At 37.1% G+C, this 18349-nt stretch overlaps 1 protein-coding gene across 1 annotated transcript in view; it reads left to right on the top strand.

Moving 5' to 3' along the window:
* The window catches only part of LOC141285198 (BICD family-like cargo adapter 1), a 32513-nt gene extending 20514 nt beyond the window's left edge, over positions 1 to 11999 (top strand). Inside the window, exons 4-10 of the mRNA XM_073818242.1 lie at positions 123 to 269; positions 3161 to 3340; positions 4246 to 4395; positions 6576 to 6653; positions 9010 to 9119; positions 9267 to 9387; positions 11026 to 11999. Of these exons, the coding sequence (XP_073674343.1) occupies positions 123 to 269; positions 3161 to 3340; positions 4246 to 4395; positions 6576 to 6653; positions 9010 to 9119; positions 9267 to 9387; positions 11026 to 11220 (981 nt within the window). The 3' untranslated portion in view covers positions 11221 to 11999. The remainder of the gene's footprint in view (positions 1 to 122; positions 270 to 3160; positions 3341 to 4245; positions 4396 to 6575; positions 6654 to 9009; positions 9120 to 9266; positions 9388 to 11025) is intronic.
* The last annotated feature ends 6350 nt before the right edge of the window (positions 12000 to 18349 follow it).

Raw genomic sequence — 18349 nt, 5'->3', positions numbered from 1 at the left:
AACAACTATTTTAGTGTAACTACATGCTAAATGACAGCATCTGCTGTGTGAAGGTTTCTCACTTACAGAATAGTGTAGATAAGAACTTATGATGATAATTATATATGTTTTTATGTGTTTAGGTGGCACGACTCACACAGCGGGAGCAAACACTTGATCAGCGCTTAAAGGTGACTTATCACGAGAATGAGGAACTAAAAGACACTGTGTCCGCACTCCACGCACGCCTGGATCTACAGGAACAACAAAGTCACACGCACATACAACAGGTTAGGTCGCTTACACACACTGCACACTTAATGCTTCACACTAAATTAAAAGGCAGAAAATTGGTCTGTAGTTTACGTGAAACTGGAATCTGGTGTTTCAGGATTTATGATCAGTAAAAATGTAGTCATGTGATGCAGAGATTAATGACCAACGTTCTCAAATGATGATGTTCAGCCATTGGGAATATTTAGGGACCTCACAATTCGATTTCAATTCTGATTCTAAGATTCCCTCCCTGCCCCCTTCTCCAGAATAGAGCTGTGTTTTTACAGCTCAAACCTCAAATACTCTGCTAAAAGAAACATTTGTTTGGTTTTGATCATCACGTCTGTCGCGCTGAAATCATGCATTTCAAACCATATTAGTTTAAACTTCTGATATACAGTTTTCTGAGCGCACACATCCAAAGCACATGAACTCACGAGTTCTAGTTTTCTTTCATGTCTTATTGCGCTTAAAGTCCCCCTGAAATCAAAATTTAAGTTTTTTGGCTTTTAGTATGAGTTAGTCTTAAGATTATCTATAAGATAGTGTGCTGCAAAACAAAGACAAAATTCGCATTTACAAGATATGGGCATTGAAAACTTACAGTCTCGTCACTTCCGCCAATATGAATCAAGAATTTTGGATGATATCACCGTGCACTTCAGTTTCTCATCAAACGTTCTGTCCAATCAAATGCTCTCTAGAGTCCGTAGTGTCCCGCCCCCTACACAGAGACGCGGAGCAGATCATAAGCGCTCATATGTGCGGTCGGCATGTATTAAACTACACAGCCTCAGCATGATAATGATCACTATTTCGTTTTAGCAAGTTTCATGTTGAATTTGGGGGGTAATTTATTAGTCTGTGGCTGTCAAAAGCTACAAATGCGGCTTTACCGAGCTCAACGGCTCTTGCCCGAGCAGATATAAATGGAACGCTATTGGCTATTCAAAATTAGTGGGCGGGGCTGGGCGATATGTTTTTGTTTCAGTTAAAAGTACATCACCACATAGAATAACGCTGCGTGTTTCAAGGCACTTCAGTGGACCTTTAAATTGTCAAATACAAGAACGTTGATTAAAACACACAGAAGTTAAAAAATCATTTGGCTATGTCTGTGGAGATAAACAGCTAGGAAAGATATTGCATGTTTAAATTAGTTCTGTGTGGCAGCAGTGTAATATACATTAAATAAATCAATAAATCCACTGCTCTCTTGTCTCATCTGAGGCTGGGACTCTAACTAGTGTTCTGTGCTCATCTCTGCAGCCAAAGACAGAACAGTTAGCATGCTTTTCTCAAACGTTTGCCGTGGCGTTAAAACTGGTACACTATTCTCGTTTGTAAAAAAATTTAAATGATGGTGCCATGGTTTGACACACACAGATTTAGGGGCGGTAATATTATAATAGCATCCCTGACCATATTTTTTCAAAAAAGATTACCAAAACAAAGTTACTGGGTTGTCCTTTTTTTTACATTTTCTGTGTTTGGTAGATGCACCAGGTACTCCATTATAGCACTTAAACATGGAAAAAGTCAGATACTTGATACACAATATTGCCAAAAGTATTGGGATACCCCCTTCTAATAAACAGGTTTGACTAATTTAGTAATTTCCGTGAGTACAAATCTTAATGTTAAAGCATATAATGATATTCTAGGGGATTGTGTGCTTCTAATTTTACAGCAACAGTTTTGACAGGACCCTCTTCAATTCTAACATGACAATGCCTTTATGTATAAGGCAAGGTTCGAAAAGAAATGATTGATTCAGTCAGTGTGGAAGAACTTGACTGGTCTCCAGAAAGCAAATCTTTAGCAAGTCCTAATCTTAGCTGAACACCTCTGGTGTGATTTTAAATGTAGACCTTGAGCCAAAAACTCATCACCAAACACCAATGACTATAGACAAAAGTATTGGGACACCTCCTTCTTTAGAACAGAAAAAGCCACTTATAAAACTGTGGCAACAAAAATGGAAACAATTCATGTACTTATGACTGTATTTCCATCTCTGTTGCAACTGTTTTGGAAGTGTCAAAAATGACTGTACCCATACTTACAAGTCATTGGTGTTTGGTGATGAGTTTTTGACCCAATGTCTGCATTTAAAGTCACACCAGAGGTGCTCAGATGGCATTACGACTTTGCTTTCTGCAGACCAGTTAAGTTCTTCCACACTGACTGAATCAATCATTTCTTTTTGAGCCTTGTCTTGTACACAGAGGCGTTGCCATGTTAGAATAGAAAAGGGTTCTGTCAAAGCTGTTGCTATCAAATTGGAAGAACACAGTCCCCTAGAATATCATTATATGCTTAAACATCAGGATTTGAACCCATGGAAATTATTACAGTAGTCAAACCTGATTAGAAACTCATTAGAACAGGGTGCCCCAATACTTTTGATAATAGGCTGACTTTACACTAATGCACAGGACACAATTGACTGTGCTTACATTAATTTTTCATTATAAATGTTTCATTATAAATACACTGAGGTATGCACAGTCACATGCCATGAGCACCTTCAGTATGATCACACAAAGTGCACGTGAGCAAATTAAAAGTAGCTGTCTGTCAGTAGGTGAGTCATGTTTCCAATGAGTGCTGCATTCAACAGCATTAATGATGCTTACGGAAGCATTTGGTAGGTAAAATACTGAAATACCAGCAGGTAAAACCACACATTGGCAAGCAAAATGCATATTTCTCACAGGGCAGATTCTATGCAATCAAGCCCGCAATTGGGTCATGGCAAAAATGACACCAAACTTGGCAAAATATTAAATAATCATTTTCATTAAAAAAAAAAAAAAAGTATACCCCTCATAAATGTAAAAAAATCAGGCAGAAAATCTTTGCAACATACAGAATTGATAACATTTTTTTCTCTGTTCTCTAGCTGGCAGAGGCCTGGCGAGAAGTGGATGGGGTTCGTTCTCGGGCACAAGAGCTGCAGTCTCAGGTCGAGGAGCTCCAGGAAGAAGTGGCCCTCCAGGAGAAGAGCCACAATGACTCGTCTTTACTGTCTGAGCTTGAAAACAATCTGGACTCTTCAGGCTGGAGCCTGGACAAAGAACAGGTGATACACAGTAACCTGATAATGTCAGATTGGACCATATTCTACTTTAAATTAATGTGTTACAGAAAAAGAGCCCAGTGCTGATGCAGTCATTTAAGGCGAGACACTGCAGGTGAATAGAATAAAAAACAAAAAAACGAATAGTTATTACCTTACTTACCCAGTTGATTTATTACTTTGATAATTGCAAACATTTTTTGTATTACAAGTTTTCTAAAATGTTAGGTTTAAATATGCAAATGAAATATGTGCTAATTTGCATACATTTCTAGTACAAAAATGGACACTGGATGAAGTCAGTTTTGACATGTTAGAGTCAAAGGTTTTTACAGAGGAAATTTCTCATTTCGCCACGACATAATTCAGAAAAAAAACTTTATTTTTAACACAATTTTTTACCATGTTTTGGGGAATAAAATGTACAAAACCTCTCAGGAATAAACAGGAATAAAAATGTCAAGTTTGGTGTGTGTAAGTGCTACTGAAGCAGAGATTTATGGCTCAGTGTAGGAGAAAAAACTCATTTTAAGAAAACGGCCTTTAAAAATATGCATTGTAATTGAAATCTATTGACACAAATAGACAAAGTGCTATAAAAGAAACAGTTAACAGTGTCTTTTGGATGTTTTCTTTCCACTAGTCTGAAAAAAACACTTTATGAAAAACCAAAAAGCCCAAAATCTCAAACTCAAACCAGCATTTTTGCCTGCAGTATTTCCTCTTAATCTCAGTATGATTATTTTTTAGCTACACATTACCCATAGAGCTATTTGAGTCTTACAGTGGACTCATTAGACAGCAATACACTAGGTTTTGTAACAAAGCTTAATACCTTTAAGATATTTACATTTATGTCTGTTCATTTGATATTTGGGCACAACTAGAACATGTGTTTTGTCTAGCAGGTCTGTCGCGAGCTGCACTACATCCTGGAGCTGCTTCAGCCTGTGGCCTACAGATCAGAGGCTGAGCAGAACTCAGATGACAGCCTGCAGGGCATGCTGGGACAACTGAAACATGCAGCACAATGGAAAGCACACAGTGAGACACTACAGGTAAAGCTGTTTTCCGTGGGACACAGAACTTAACAGAAGCTGACATATAATAACATATCATCTTCCCTGGAGTATTTTGAATTCTCGTACCGTCTCACATTTCAGCAACAATGATTCACAATCATCACAGGCATGCATCTTTATACAGTATGTCTTCATTCAGACCATATCAGTTTGTGTCCTCATGACTTTTGTTTGTCTTTGGGTAAATCTCACATAACCTTCCTGGATCGTATTCCAAACTGGCATTAAATGGAGGAAAAAATAAGATGTTATAATGTGTAAAAAAAAAAAAAGACAGATTTTTTACCCATTGTTTCCAATGTTTTTTTCCCCCCCCAATATATATTCCCAAAATAAAAATTAAGATATTGTATTAGCATAAGCCCAAAAAGAATAAAGATAAAAGCAAAAACTCCAACTTAAATATACAGATGCATTACAAAAAACTGACTCATTTACAGAATATTGCTAAAATGTCATGGTAATATAAAACAGGCTTTATTTGCTTAATGCAACTTTTTTTATTTATTTAATTAATTTTTTTATTTTTTTTTTATTTAGAGGTAAAATATAAACTGGATGTATTTTGTGAGATTCACCCGATTATGAATATAAATATAAAATATAAGTTTGCATACACCTTGCAGAATCTGCAAAATGTAAATTATTTTACCAAAATAAGAGGGATCATGCAAAATGCATTTTATTTTTTTTTATTTAGTGCTGACCTGAGTAAGATATTTTACATAAAAGGCATTTACGTAGTCCACAAGATAAAATAATAGTTGAATTTATAAAAATGACTCTGTTCAAAAGTTTACATACACTTGATTCTTAATACTGTGTTGTTATCTGAATGATCCACAGCTGTTTTTGTTTTTTTTTTGTTTTTTTGTTTAGTGATAGTTGTTCATGAGTCCCCTGTTTGTCCTGAACAGTTAAACTGCCTGCTATTCTTCGGAAAAACTTTTCAGGTCCCACAAATTCTTTGGTTTTTTAGCATTTTTGTGTATTTTAATCCTTTTCAACCCTTCGAGTGACTCATGTGCAACCATTACAGAAGGTTCAAACGCTCACTGATGCTGCAGAAGGAAAAACCATGCATTAAGAGCCAGGGGTTGTAGACTTTTTGAATTTGAAGATCAGGGTAAATTTAACTTGTTTTGTCTTCTGGGAAACATCTAGGTATATTCTGTAGCTTCTAAAGGGCATTAGTAAATGAAACAAATTAGTTTAATTTTGTAAGCGCACAACTTAATTCTGTTCAAAAGTTTTCACCCCCTGGCTCTTAACGCATGGTTTTTCCATCTGAAGCATCAGATGTTTGAACCTTCTCTAATAGTTGATTATGAGTCCCTCAGTTGTCCTCAGTGTGGAAAAATGGATCTCAAAATCATACAGTCATTGTTGGAAAGGGTCCAAATTCTCAAAAATGCTGAAAAACCAAAGAATTTTGTTGGACCTGAAGGACAGCGGGCAGTTTAACTGTTCAGGACAAACAAGGGAAAAACAAAACACAGCTGTGGATCATTCAGGTAACAACACAGTATTAAGGAATAAAAAAAAAGTGGGGTCATTTTTATGGATTAAACTGTTATTTTCTCTTGTGGACTATATGTGAAATATCTTATTCAGGTCAGTACTAAATAAAAAATAAATTGCATTTGATATGATCCGTCTTATTTTGGCAAAATAATTCACATTTTGCAGATTCTGCAAGGTGTATGTAAACGTTTGTCTTCAACTGTATATTTACTACCGTCATTCGCATCAGTAATTGCTGAAATGATTTTTCTGTGAGCTCAAACAGTACATAACATAAAATTAGGGTTACGTTAATGTGCTGCACAACAGGTTTGGATATTAAACAAACTTCCCACTATGCTATTAATACGTTATTGACCTAGTTTGGCCATGTTGTGTGTTGAAGTGGGAATTGCGTCAGAGTTTTTGTTCAGGTTGGGGTGTGTTCAGCAGGCATATGTAGCCAGAGGTAGAGACTGAGAGAGAAGGAGAGGCAGAGATTGAACAGGGGGCCATTTATGCTCGTTACATGATACTGATACTGTAGAGAGATACACCCTGCCATCACAGTCTAACAAAGACCACACTTCAAAAATCCTCCTAGGCTAAAAAGCATGCAGTGCTGAGCGCTCCTGTATCATTTGTGTCTGCAGGAGAAGAGGAAGTCCATTGTGGGATCGGTGAGCGATCCGTGTGAGAATGCCGTCCGGATAGAGGAGCTGCAGGATCAGGTAACAGTTCTTCATGCGTTAAAGCTTTCAGCCACAACTACCAGCAGCCCAATACCAGTGCCACTGACCTGGGTTCAGTTCCTTAAAAAAATGCCTCCATTGTTTTGAGGGCCTGGCAACACCTGAGGAATTTTTGTACAAAGATCTACTACATTCCTGACTAGGATTCACAGTTGTATGAAGACAGTTAACAAATGCAGTCAAGTGGTGAATTTGTTAAACCTGCTTTCAGGAAGGAAAGAGTGAATCTTCTTCAGTATTTAAGTGACTTTATGCTAAAACAAGAGCAAACATATGTCAAAAGGGTTTAAAAATTAGAGATAGTTCACCCAAAAAAGGAAGATTCTGTCATTAATAACTCATCTTTGGAGCACAAATTAAGATATTTAAGTACCATGCATGCACTGTGGTAGTCTCATGGATGAAAATCTCAAAAATACAAAGCAAAAGGAAACAAAAATAACAACGCACAACCCACACACAGGGTAAAAGGCTCACAGTATTAATACAAATACTTTAGCTAGAACAATGTTGTTGTTTTTTTTTATTATGTTTGAGTTAATACCTGTTCAAAAATAACTTTAGCATAGTTTGTACTATTTTCTGCTTATTTTCATAAATAAAAGAATTAATTTTGATCAGTAATATACTGTCATTAAAATGTTCAAATAAACCCATTTTTTTAAAATACAGAAACAAAATCATTTTCAAATGTAAAGATTCTAAAAGCATTGAAGGAGATCCCATGATAATTTAATATAGATTTACAGTAGTAACAACACATGATATTTTATTATACGACATGATTAATAGCATGTTTTTAAATATATGATGGTTTCAGAGATGGTTTCATTCTAAACATGGTGGTTATCTTTAAGATGGACACCCAACATAATATATGATATTTGCCGTCTGAATCTTAACATGATATTAATTGTCATGTTAATTATTGTTCCTTTTAGCCCTAACAGCAGGGGTGCTTTTTACCCCAAATACCATACTTTTACATATTCTTTTGTTATTTAAAAACTGTTGCTTTAATTATCATTAATCATTAAAAAAGACCTTTGTTTCAAGATATATTAAAGAATTTTAGTCATTCAGATTTGCTCACATTTTCAAAAACATCAGATATCAGATCAAGTAAGCACAGAATCGACTTTGCCCTTGTGCCCTACAGACAGGGGCGCCGCTAAGGGGGGGAACGTTAGGACAATTCTAAGGGCCCACGCCCTTTAGGGGCCCCCAGAGATCTGCTTTGGTGTCAGAGGGGGGGCCCAACCTCATATTTTGTCATAGGGGCCAAAATTGCGAGTGGCGCCCCTGCCTACAGAAGAGAAGAAATTGTTGAATAAAGTTGTTATTTTTGTTTACTTTGTGAACAAAAAGTATTCTTGTAGATTCATAAAATTAAGGTTGAACTCTCAGATGGCATGAGTAATGAGTAATTAATGACAGCATTACATTATTTTTTGAATGAAACCCTCTGAGTTTAATTTTTAATTTGAATATTTGACTTTGAATTAAGTAGATTTTTCTAGACTAATTATATTTGTTCTTGTTTTATTCGTAAACTTAATTTTGATCTAAATTTGCTAAAACAAGACTTCATTTTTTTATGTAAATTAGCTTTTCAAGTAAATTAATCTTGATTTAAGAATATTTTGATATTTGCACTGGAAAATGAAATGTTATTTCGAAAACATCAACATATTCTGTTCTCTTCAATCTATTCGTAACTTTTTCTTTACTTGGTCTTAAAAAGGTCTTTAAAAAGTCTTAGATTTACCGCTTTAACCCTGCCCCATATATCACTGGTCCAAAAAATGGCACTTCACCTTTAAACCCACCATTAACATCATCCTGGCTTATCTTGTTCCATGTTTTACACTGTTTACACTTTGCCCCGGGTTAAACCTCAGTCCTGGATCAAGGTTTCAAGTTTTCACACTGTACATATGTGGGTTATCATTATGTATTTGAATATTTACAAGGATATCAACACTGATTGGACAACTGTAGAAAGCTCATGAATATTTAATTAAATGCAGTTATAGTTTGAGTGCTTGTTTATTTCTAAACAACTTGCTGTAACATTTTCATCTGTACACTTTCAGTACAAATATTTTAAATATGTAATTTTAAAGAAATATTCCAGTTAAATATTGAGCTTATGAGTAAATGCTGAAAATGAGTTTTTAAAACTAAATGCTCCTTTACAATGTCACATACAGAGCATTTACATGTGACCTTTGCTTTTAGTGTTTTCTGTTATTTTAATGTCATTATTAGCAGTACTAGAGGCATTTGTAAAATCATTTCAAATATGAATCAAAATTGTTGTCTTCTCTCCCAGAATGAGCGTCTCGTAGCAGAAAACGCCGAGCTCAAGCTGCGAGCTGAGAGACTTGTGGAGCAGGAAGTAGTTCAGCAGGCCATAAAAGATCGTGATGATGCCATCACTAAGTAAATATTGACCATTTACTTATTATTATTCTATAAATGTTTATGAGAAAGTAAATCCATTATGGGTTTTGTAAGTGGTATTTCTTTGGATCAGATATGTAAACAGAGACATTTTTCACGTTTTCATCTTGGTTTTCTCTCATGCAGGAAGACAGCGATGGAAGCAGAGCTGTTGAGGACTAAACATGATATGATGTGTTTGAACAACCAGCTCCTGGAAGCAATTCAGCGCAAACTCGAGCTGTCACAGGAACTGGAGGCCTGGCAGGTAAGAACTTTTTTTTTTTTTTTTTTTTTTACAAATTACAAAAACTGAATTACTAAACCTCTCTGTCCTTAGTGTTTTTCAGTATTTAGGATTAGTTTCTTGCTCCTTCAGGTGTATTTTGTCTGTTAATGATTTTATGGATTCTCTGTCGCCCTCTGCTGTTCACAGTGGAAGATCGCAGCTGTTTAATGTGCTGCGTAACTGATTTTGGGAGCATTAAAGGAGTAGTTCACTTCCAGAACAAAACTTTACAGATACTTTACTCACCCCCTTGTCATCCAAGATGCCTTTCTTTCTTCAGTTGTAAAGAAATTTTTGAGTTTTTAGTTTTTTGAGGAAAACATTTCAGGAATTATAGTAGACTTCCTTCGTGTTTAAGTTTGAACTACCAAAATGCAGCTTCAAAGGGCTCTAAATGATCCCAGCTGTGGAAGAAGGGTCTTATCTAGTAACATGATCGGTTATTTTCTAAAAAAAAAAAAAAAAAAAAAGAGACAGTTAGGGTATGTGGAAAAACTCTATCTAATTTTTTCCTCCAACTTCAAAATCATCCTGCATCGCTGCAGAATTACCAACCAACTGTTTACAAAGTAAACATGCAAAGAAGATCAAACACCCTTTACAAAAAAGTGACGTAGGGTGATTTTGAAGTTGGAGGAGAAAATGAGATGGGAGTTTATCGACATACCCTAACTGTCTTGAACTGGAATACACAGAGTACACGCATTTGAGGTTAAAGTATATAATTTTTATTAAAAAAATAACTGATCTGCTCACTAGATAAGACCCTTTTTCCTCGGCTGGGATCGTTTAGAGCCCTTTAAAGCTGCATTTTGGAAGTTCAAACTCAGCGGCACCATAGAAGTCCACTATATGGAGAGACATCCTGACATGTTTTCCTCAAAAAACATAATTTCTTTACAACTGAAGAAAGAAAGACATGAACATCTTGGATAAGAAGGGGGTGAGTACATTGTCTGTAATTTTTTGTTTCTGAAAGTGAAATTCTCCTTGAAATGAAAGCAGATAAAATCAAAATAATAATAAAAGAATGTACAAATGCTCTTTTGTGAGTAAATGTGTTGGATGTTCCCAAAATGTTCTTATCCAGTAGCCAACAGGAATTAAAATATGAAGCATTGAGATACTATTACAGATTTATTTATATTTTTTTAATTAGTTTTATTTTTTTAGACTGTTAGTGTTCATTTTAAGTTAAGTAAGTTTTAGCTACTTTATGCTTTTTTGTATTTTCTGTTTTAGTATTATAAGTCTCTATATTAATTTTTATGTCAGTTTTATTTTAGTACATTACAAATCTTGCAACTAGCTGAATTTGATTAGATTTTTTTTTTTCAGTTTTTTAGTTTTTCAGTGATTTCGAATGATGTTTTCATATGGTTTAGTTTCAGTTTTAGTATAATATTCTGTAGCCTATACTCCTAAACATCATTTATTTTTGCTACATTGACATTTGCAAAAAAAAAAAAAAATCACATTTCTTCGTTGCTATCAGAAGAAGAAAACATTTATACTGATTTATTGCACTTGTACCCAAATGCCTTGCACTTATATGCTGCAGTAGAATTTTAAAATGTTAATAATTTATGTTTATGAACTATACATGTGTCCCCGCAGGATGATATCCAAGTTATCATCAATCAGCAGCTGAGGAGCCAGCAGCAGACAGAACAGCTTCAGAAGAGATCAGCAGGTCGTCTTTCTTTCCTGCGTAAGTCCAGACGGCCTTCCTCGTCCCCCTCCACGATATCAGACATTAGCCCGGAGCAGAACCAGACGCCCTGGAGAGACTGGCTCAAACGCAGCAAATAAACCAGCACAAGGGAACATATCAGACACTCGTGGATAATGATACAACCATCTATGCCAAAGACACTGACTATGGTAGAAAACACTGTTTTGGAATTAAAAAAAACCCCACCTTATTCAAGAACAAACTGTAGATGAATCTCACAAAACATGTTCACGTTTCTCCCCCCCCCCCCCAAAAAAAAAAAAAGAAAGAAATAATATTTTGTATAAAGATAATAAAACATTTTAGAACTTAATGTTAAATGGTAATAGAATGTGCTGTGATTGTTATACTTCTTGCAATATATGATTTCTTTGTTGTCTTTGGAGTGAAATATGTTCTGAAAAGTTTTTTTTTTTTGTGAGATTCAGTTGTATATTATGACTATTTATAGTTATTGTAACATCATGCTGGTCATGATCTTGTTGATTTTAATGGCATTTAGCATAATAATGTTGCTATGTAATAACTTTAATAGAACAAAACATTTGCCTGAGCTTCACATGAAAAGTATGTGCACATGAAGGAATGTCTCAGAGTGAAATACTCCAGATGGTGCTCAAGAGTTCAAAACTGACATTGTTCAGTTCACTACTGCTCTGTGTCATATGAAGGATCTGTAGCGCTCAGATATGTGATATTGTCATGATTTACAGAATAATTCAATGATTCAAATGTTCATGGCTGAAACCCTCTTCTGTACTCTTCTGTGTATCACTAATGCAGTTTTGTTTTGCAAGTTTTGTATAATTTATATCTTTGACAATGTGACATTTGTACAATTAAATGTTTATGTATAGCAGTGTCTTTAGGCTATTTTTAAGAAATGCATTTGCACATCAGGATTCAGTAAAAGTAAAAAAGAAAACAATTGTATAAAGCATTATAACACCAGTAGACACTGATCTGTTCATTTGAGTAGATCTATCAGAACATTCAAGCCCAGTGGGCAACTGCTGTTGAAAATACATCAAACTGACATCAAACACGGGTCAAATATGCAAATTAAACTGAGTTCATGTAAATAGAACATCAAACATATTGGCCTACATATACCAGTTTCAGTGGGATTTACCTCCTATTTCACCCAATAAAAAAAAATTGCATGTTTGACCTGTTGTTTGATGTCAATTTTTATGTTATGTGTTTTCAACAACAATTTCCCACTGGGAAGGTAGTCTTAACTTTTTCATCTGATTTTTGCTATTCATAATGTATTACATTCTTTTAGATAAAGCTACTGTTTCAAACTTTTTTCAAATTTGTCCAGAATCTAAATTCCCTGAAGATACAAAGTTATCAAAAGGATTTGAATTCATCAAATGGTTTACAAAATCAGTCAAAATGTCAAAAAGATTAGAAGCTTATTGTAAGAGATGGGTCATTTTGTGCTTTTGTGCGCTCAACGGAGATGAACAACATAGAGGGAGGGGGTTTCAAAGAGTATAACTGGTGCAACTCGGTACCAGTATCCTCCCGAGAACACCTGGGGCCTCATTTATAAAGACTTGCGTAGAAACCATCCTTGATTTTATCTAAGAACTTTTCTGATTTGATCGTAAGAGCGATTCAGAGAAAACGAACGTACCACGAAATCCATGCGTACGCCAGTCATTCGGTTATAATTCACAAATGATCGTGGAATTGTGTGCAGCTGAATGTTCCGCCGTCGAAACGCCCCTGCTTTATTAATTAACATATAAAATGAGCTCATTCCTAAATCAAAAACTCTGTGACAATGGCAAGTAAAAAGGAGCGCAAGAAATCAAATTATAGTGAGGCTGAACTATCTGCAATACCAGGCATTACCACAAGGAAACGGTCGTACGCCAAGCTGGAATCTGACGTGGAGATAAGTACTTTTCCACGTCAAAGACGGTTTTTATAAATCTGTACTTTGACGTGGATTTGACCGTACGAACACTCTAAGATCAAATCAGTGCGTAAGAAAGTTTTATAAATGAGGCCCCTGGTCTCCTGAGAAAGCATTGGCCTTGGCCTTCAGATAAGTTTATCACTAGCCTAGAACAAGCCGTTTATTTAGACTTTCTATGGGCGCAAGGGCATGGTGACCAACTTTTGAGAAATTGGAATGATGTGCACCCATGTGAGGAGATGGTCAAGCCTGATCAACTTGATTCTCTCTCTCACTTGGAGGTTGTCTTAACTGCACCTAAATTTAAAGTATAAAAGATGGGACTTTTTGTTGGCACAGTGGAAGCTCAGCCATGGGACAAGCGCGCATCGCCCGGCATTCTCGGACATACGTGTTGGTCTTCTATGCAATGGGCTCCCCAGCACGTCTCTGAGTTGTAAATATGGTCTTTATTTTCCTATTTTGCTTGGGGTTCAGCATATAACTATCCAGCTTTGTTTATTCTTTTATGCTTTTACTTGTTGATTATTGATATCATCATTATTGATTATTATTACAGTTTTTTCTGAATGCTTAAGCGCTAATCGTGATTCTTGTAGCACAATTTCTAAAACTATTAATACGTATAGCAAAACCACTCACTGAGTTTGCAAAACTAAAAGCACAAACACTGCTTTGCACTCAGTTTGCAAATTTGTAACACACACTTTGCAGAACTTTAAACACAACTCACTGCTTACACTCAATTACCAAATTTCCAACACACTCCTAGCAAAATTATACACATGTATGGCTATCATTAACACTATTTTGCCAACTGTTTGGCACACTTTCACATGTGAAAACTGTTTTAGATAATTAGTTCACTTTGCAATCAGCCTAAGCACTATAAATAAGCCACAGGTAAGCTGTCTATGTGGAGTACAATGGAAGGAGCAGTAAGAGTGAGAAGAGTGAGAATCAGAGGAGGCCGAGGGAGAGGACGTGGAGGTGAAGAAGTTGGAGGAAGAGGACGTGGAGTTGAAGAAGCGAGAGGGTTAGAGGAAGTTAGAGGAAGAGGACAAGGAGGAGCAAGAAGAAGACGAGGAGGGGAAAGAGGAAGGGTAAGAAGAGTAAGAAATAGAATAACTGATGACATCAGAGCTACAATAGTGGACCATGTCATCAACCATGGGATGACCCTGAGGGAAGCTGGCCAACGGGTTCAGCCTAATTTGAGCCGCTACACTGTGGCAAGCATCATTAGGACATTTCGAAATGAGAATCGGTAAGTACTTTTTAGCACTGCCATACTCTAATGAGAAACACAACAGTACCATACATGCAAAAATACTGAAATTGTTACTTTACAGAATTGCTAGACGTCCAGATGTTGGGGGCAGAGGAAGAATGTTCACTCCAGAGCAAGAGACCCATATAGTGAACATGGTGATTGCCAATAATGCAATAAGACTGCGCGAAATACAGCAGCGCATAATTGATAATGACACCATCTTTCAAAATATACACAGTGCAAGCATTTCTACACTAAGTCGTGTACTTGCGCGCCACAGAATAAGAATGAAGCAAATTTACAGAGTTCCTTTCGAGAGAAACACAGAACGTGTAAAGCAACTGCGATATGACTATGTGCAGGTAAGCTATAGTGTCATTGGTTCTGAATTTGGAAGTGCATACTGTAGTGCTGTGCATGGGCCTGATGTGTTGCATTTGTTTTGTCTTGTCCAGAGAGTGATGGAACTAGAAGCAGATGCCATGGGACATGAGCTACTTTTTGTAGATGAGGCCGGTTTTAACCTCAGTAAAACCAGGAGACGTGGCAGGAACATTATTGGACACCGTGCCATCATCAATGTCCCAGGACAACGTGGTGGTAACATAACCATGTGTGCAGCTATAAGCCAAAATGGTGTTGTTCACCATCATGCAACCATAGGCCCATACAACACTGCACACATTCTTGCATTCCTGGACACCTTACATGACATGCTCACTGTTCAGAGACCAGAGCATACCCGATATGTCATCATATGGGACAATGTTAGTTTCCATAGGGCTGCTTTGGTCCGCAACTGGTTTACAGACCACCCATCCTTCATGGCACTCAACCTCCCTCCATACTCTCCATTCTTAAATCCCATCGAGGAGTTCTTCTCTGCCTGGCGCTGGAAAGTGTACGACCGTCATCCTCATCAACAGGTAGCCCTTTTACAGGCAATGGAGGAGGCATGTGGAGATATTGACCAGGCATCATGTCAGGCCTGGATACGGCATTCAAGGAGATATTTTCCCCGGTGCCTTGGACTGGAGGATATCGCATGCGATGTGGACGAAATTTTGTGGCCAGACCCAGAAAGACGACATGATGTAGGCTGATTGTCTTTTTATTTCCTTTTTTTTTTTTGTGTGTGAAATTACTATTTTGTGTTCTGACTTTGTCTTGGTTTTGATGAGTGTGAATAAACACCAATACTTGAAGTTTGGATCCTTGTATGTTTACATGACACTATGACAAAAGTATGACCTCAAATTGACATCTGTACACAGAGAAAGCAAAAGCCAGATGTGTTTTGTATTCATACCATCAGTGTGCAGTTGGCGCATTGTGTGCTTAGTAGATGATAGCTTGTGTGTACTGTTTGATATGAAAACACCATTTTTACGAAGGTGTGAAGAGTTAATCTAGCTGTGTTTGCTTTTGCAAGAGAACTACAATGTTTTGATAATTGGGTGAAAGGTTTTCTTTTTTGTGTGTAGAGTTTTGCAAAAATAGCCAATAGTTACAAAAAATGTGCTTAAGCAATCAGAAAAAACTGTAACATAATCTGATCAGCTGTATTTTACATCCAATAAACAGTTGTATTGCTTGATTAGTATGGTGTATGGTGCACCTCCTCTTGTTGATACACACCACAGTTGTCTCACACTGAGTTTTGAATACAAGCAGAAACCATACTAAAACACTTACAAATATATAAGTATAGAAATAGAAATAAAATAGAGAGTGCTAGAGTTAGAGGGTCAAACAAAGACAGAAGAGATGTGTTTTTAGCCGATTCTTGAAGAAGGACTCCGCTGTTCGGATTGAGTTGGGCAGGTCATTCCACCAGGAGGGAACATTTAAGGTAAAAGTCTGTGAAAGTGATTTTGTGCCTCGTTGGGATGACACAATAACTCGCTGTTCACTTGCAGAACGCAAGTTTCTAGAGGGCACATACAGGGGTTGGACAAAAAACTGAAACACCTGGTTTTAGACCACAGTTAGTATGGTGTTGGGCCTCCTTTTTTTGGCCAATAGAGCATTTCGTCTTTGGAATTGTCATATACAAGTCCTGCACAGTTGCCAAAGGCATTTTGAGCCATTCTCCTCTTGCAGATCAGGGGTCAGGTCACTACATGATACTGGTGTAGGAAAATGTTATCTGACTCGCTCCTCCAAAACACCCCAAAGTGGCACAATAATATTCAGATCTGGTGACTATGCATGCCATGGGAGATGTCCAACTTCACTTTTCTTGTTCATAAGACCACTCTGTGGGGTTGGACAATGAAACTGAAACACTGGCCAATATAATGTTGGAGGTTTCATGGCTATATTTTTGCAGCCTGGTGGCCAATCTTCACTGACTGCACATTCCACCAGTAAGAACAGGTGTGAACGTTGACTATGTGCACCCAATGGTTCAGACATTGTACTCTGAAGGTGGTACCATGTATCAGGATGATAATGCACCAGTACACACAGCAAGACAGGTGACAGAGTGGTCTGATGAACAAGAAAAGTGAAGTTGGACATCTCCCATGGCATGCATAGTCACCAGATCTGAATATTATTGTGCCACTTTGGGGTGTTTTGGAGGAGCGAGTCAGATAACATTTTCCTACACCAGTATCATGTAGTGACCTGACCCCTGATCTGCAAGAGGAGAATGGCTCAAAATGCCTTTGGCAACTGTGCAGGACTTGTATATGACAATTCCAAAGACGAAATGCTCTATTGGCCAAAAAAAGGAGGCCCAACACCATACTAACTGTGGTCTAAAACCAGGTGTTTCAGTTTTTTTGTCCAACCCCTGTAAGTCTGAAGTAGTGAATTTAGGTAAAGGGGTGCAGAGCCAGTGGTGGTTTTGTAGGCAAACATTAATGCCTTGAATTTTACGCGAGCAGCTATTGGTAGCCAGTGCAAACTGATGAAGAGAAGTGTGACGTGTGTTATTTTTGGCTTATTAAAAATTTATCTCGCAGCTGCATTCTGGATCAATTGTAAAGGTTTGATAGAACTGGCTGGAGGACCTGCCAAGAGAGCATTGCAACAGTCCAGCCTGGACAGAACAAGAGCTTGAACAATGAGTTGTGAAGCATGTTCTGAAAGAAAGGGCCTGAGCTTCCTAATGTTGAATAAAGCAAATCTGCAGGACCGGGCAGTTTTAACAATGTGGTCTGAGAAAGTCAGCTCATCATCAATTACAAAAATTGTTTTTGAAGGAGTTATGGTTGATGTGCCTAACTGGATGGTGAAAATGTGATGAAATGATAGGTTTGATGGAAACACAAGCAGTTATGTCTTGGAAAGGTTGAGTTGAAGATAATGGCCCTTCATTCAGCAAGAAATGTGTTAGACAAGCTGACATTCAAGCAGCTATCATCGGATCATCAGGATGGAATGAGAGGTAGAGTTGAGTGTCATCAGCATAGCAGTGATATGAAAAGCCATGTTTCTAAATGACAGAACCTAGTGATGCCATGTAGACAGAGAAGATAAGTGGTCCAAGAACTGAGCCCTGAGGTACTCCAATAGTTAGAAGTTGCAACTTGGACACCTCACCTCTCCAAGATACCTTGAAGGACCTATCTGAGAGGTAAGACTCATTAGTGTCTATAGGCGACACACAATTGCGTGTAAATCAGTCAAGGGTTTAGGAGGAGATCAAACGAGAGGTTTCTGGCAATTCAAAAAACATACTGCATGACCACACGTTATACTAATGTTGTCCACTAGAGGGGATAGAATGATTTTTTTATCTTTATCTTTATTTACATGAGCAACAACACATTCTGAGTAAACATGCCAAGTTCCATGTACTTTTGATGATCAGGGCCTTAACAGTATTTATTTATTTATTTATTTATTTTAAATATCAGCCATTTATATCAGTGGGAATCAGAGGAAGGCTGTAACATTAAAATTGTACTCCAGTGGATCACAAATTCTATTAGATCTCAAAGTGCCTTCATGATAATAATATGATGACAATAATCAGGATTAAATAAAC

Source organism: Garra rufa, chromosome 14, assembly GCF_049309525.1.
Source record: "Garra rufa chromosome 14, GarRuf1.0, whole genome shotgun sequence".
Classification (NCBI taxonomy): Eukaryota; Metazoa; Chordata; class Actinopteri; order Cypriniformes; family Cyprinidae; genus Garra; species Garra rufa.
This window is presented reverse-complemented; position numbering and strand designations above follow the sequence as displayed.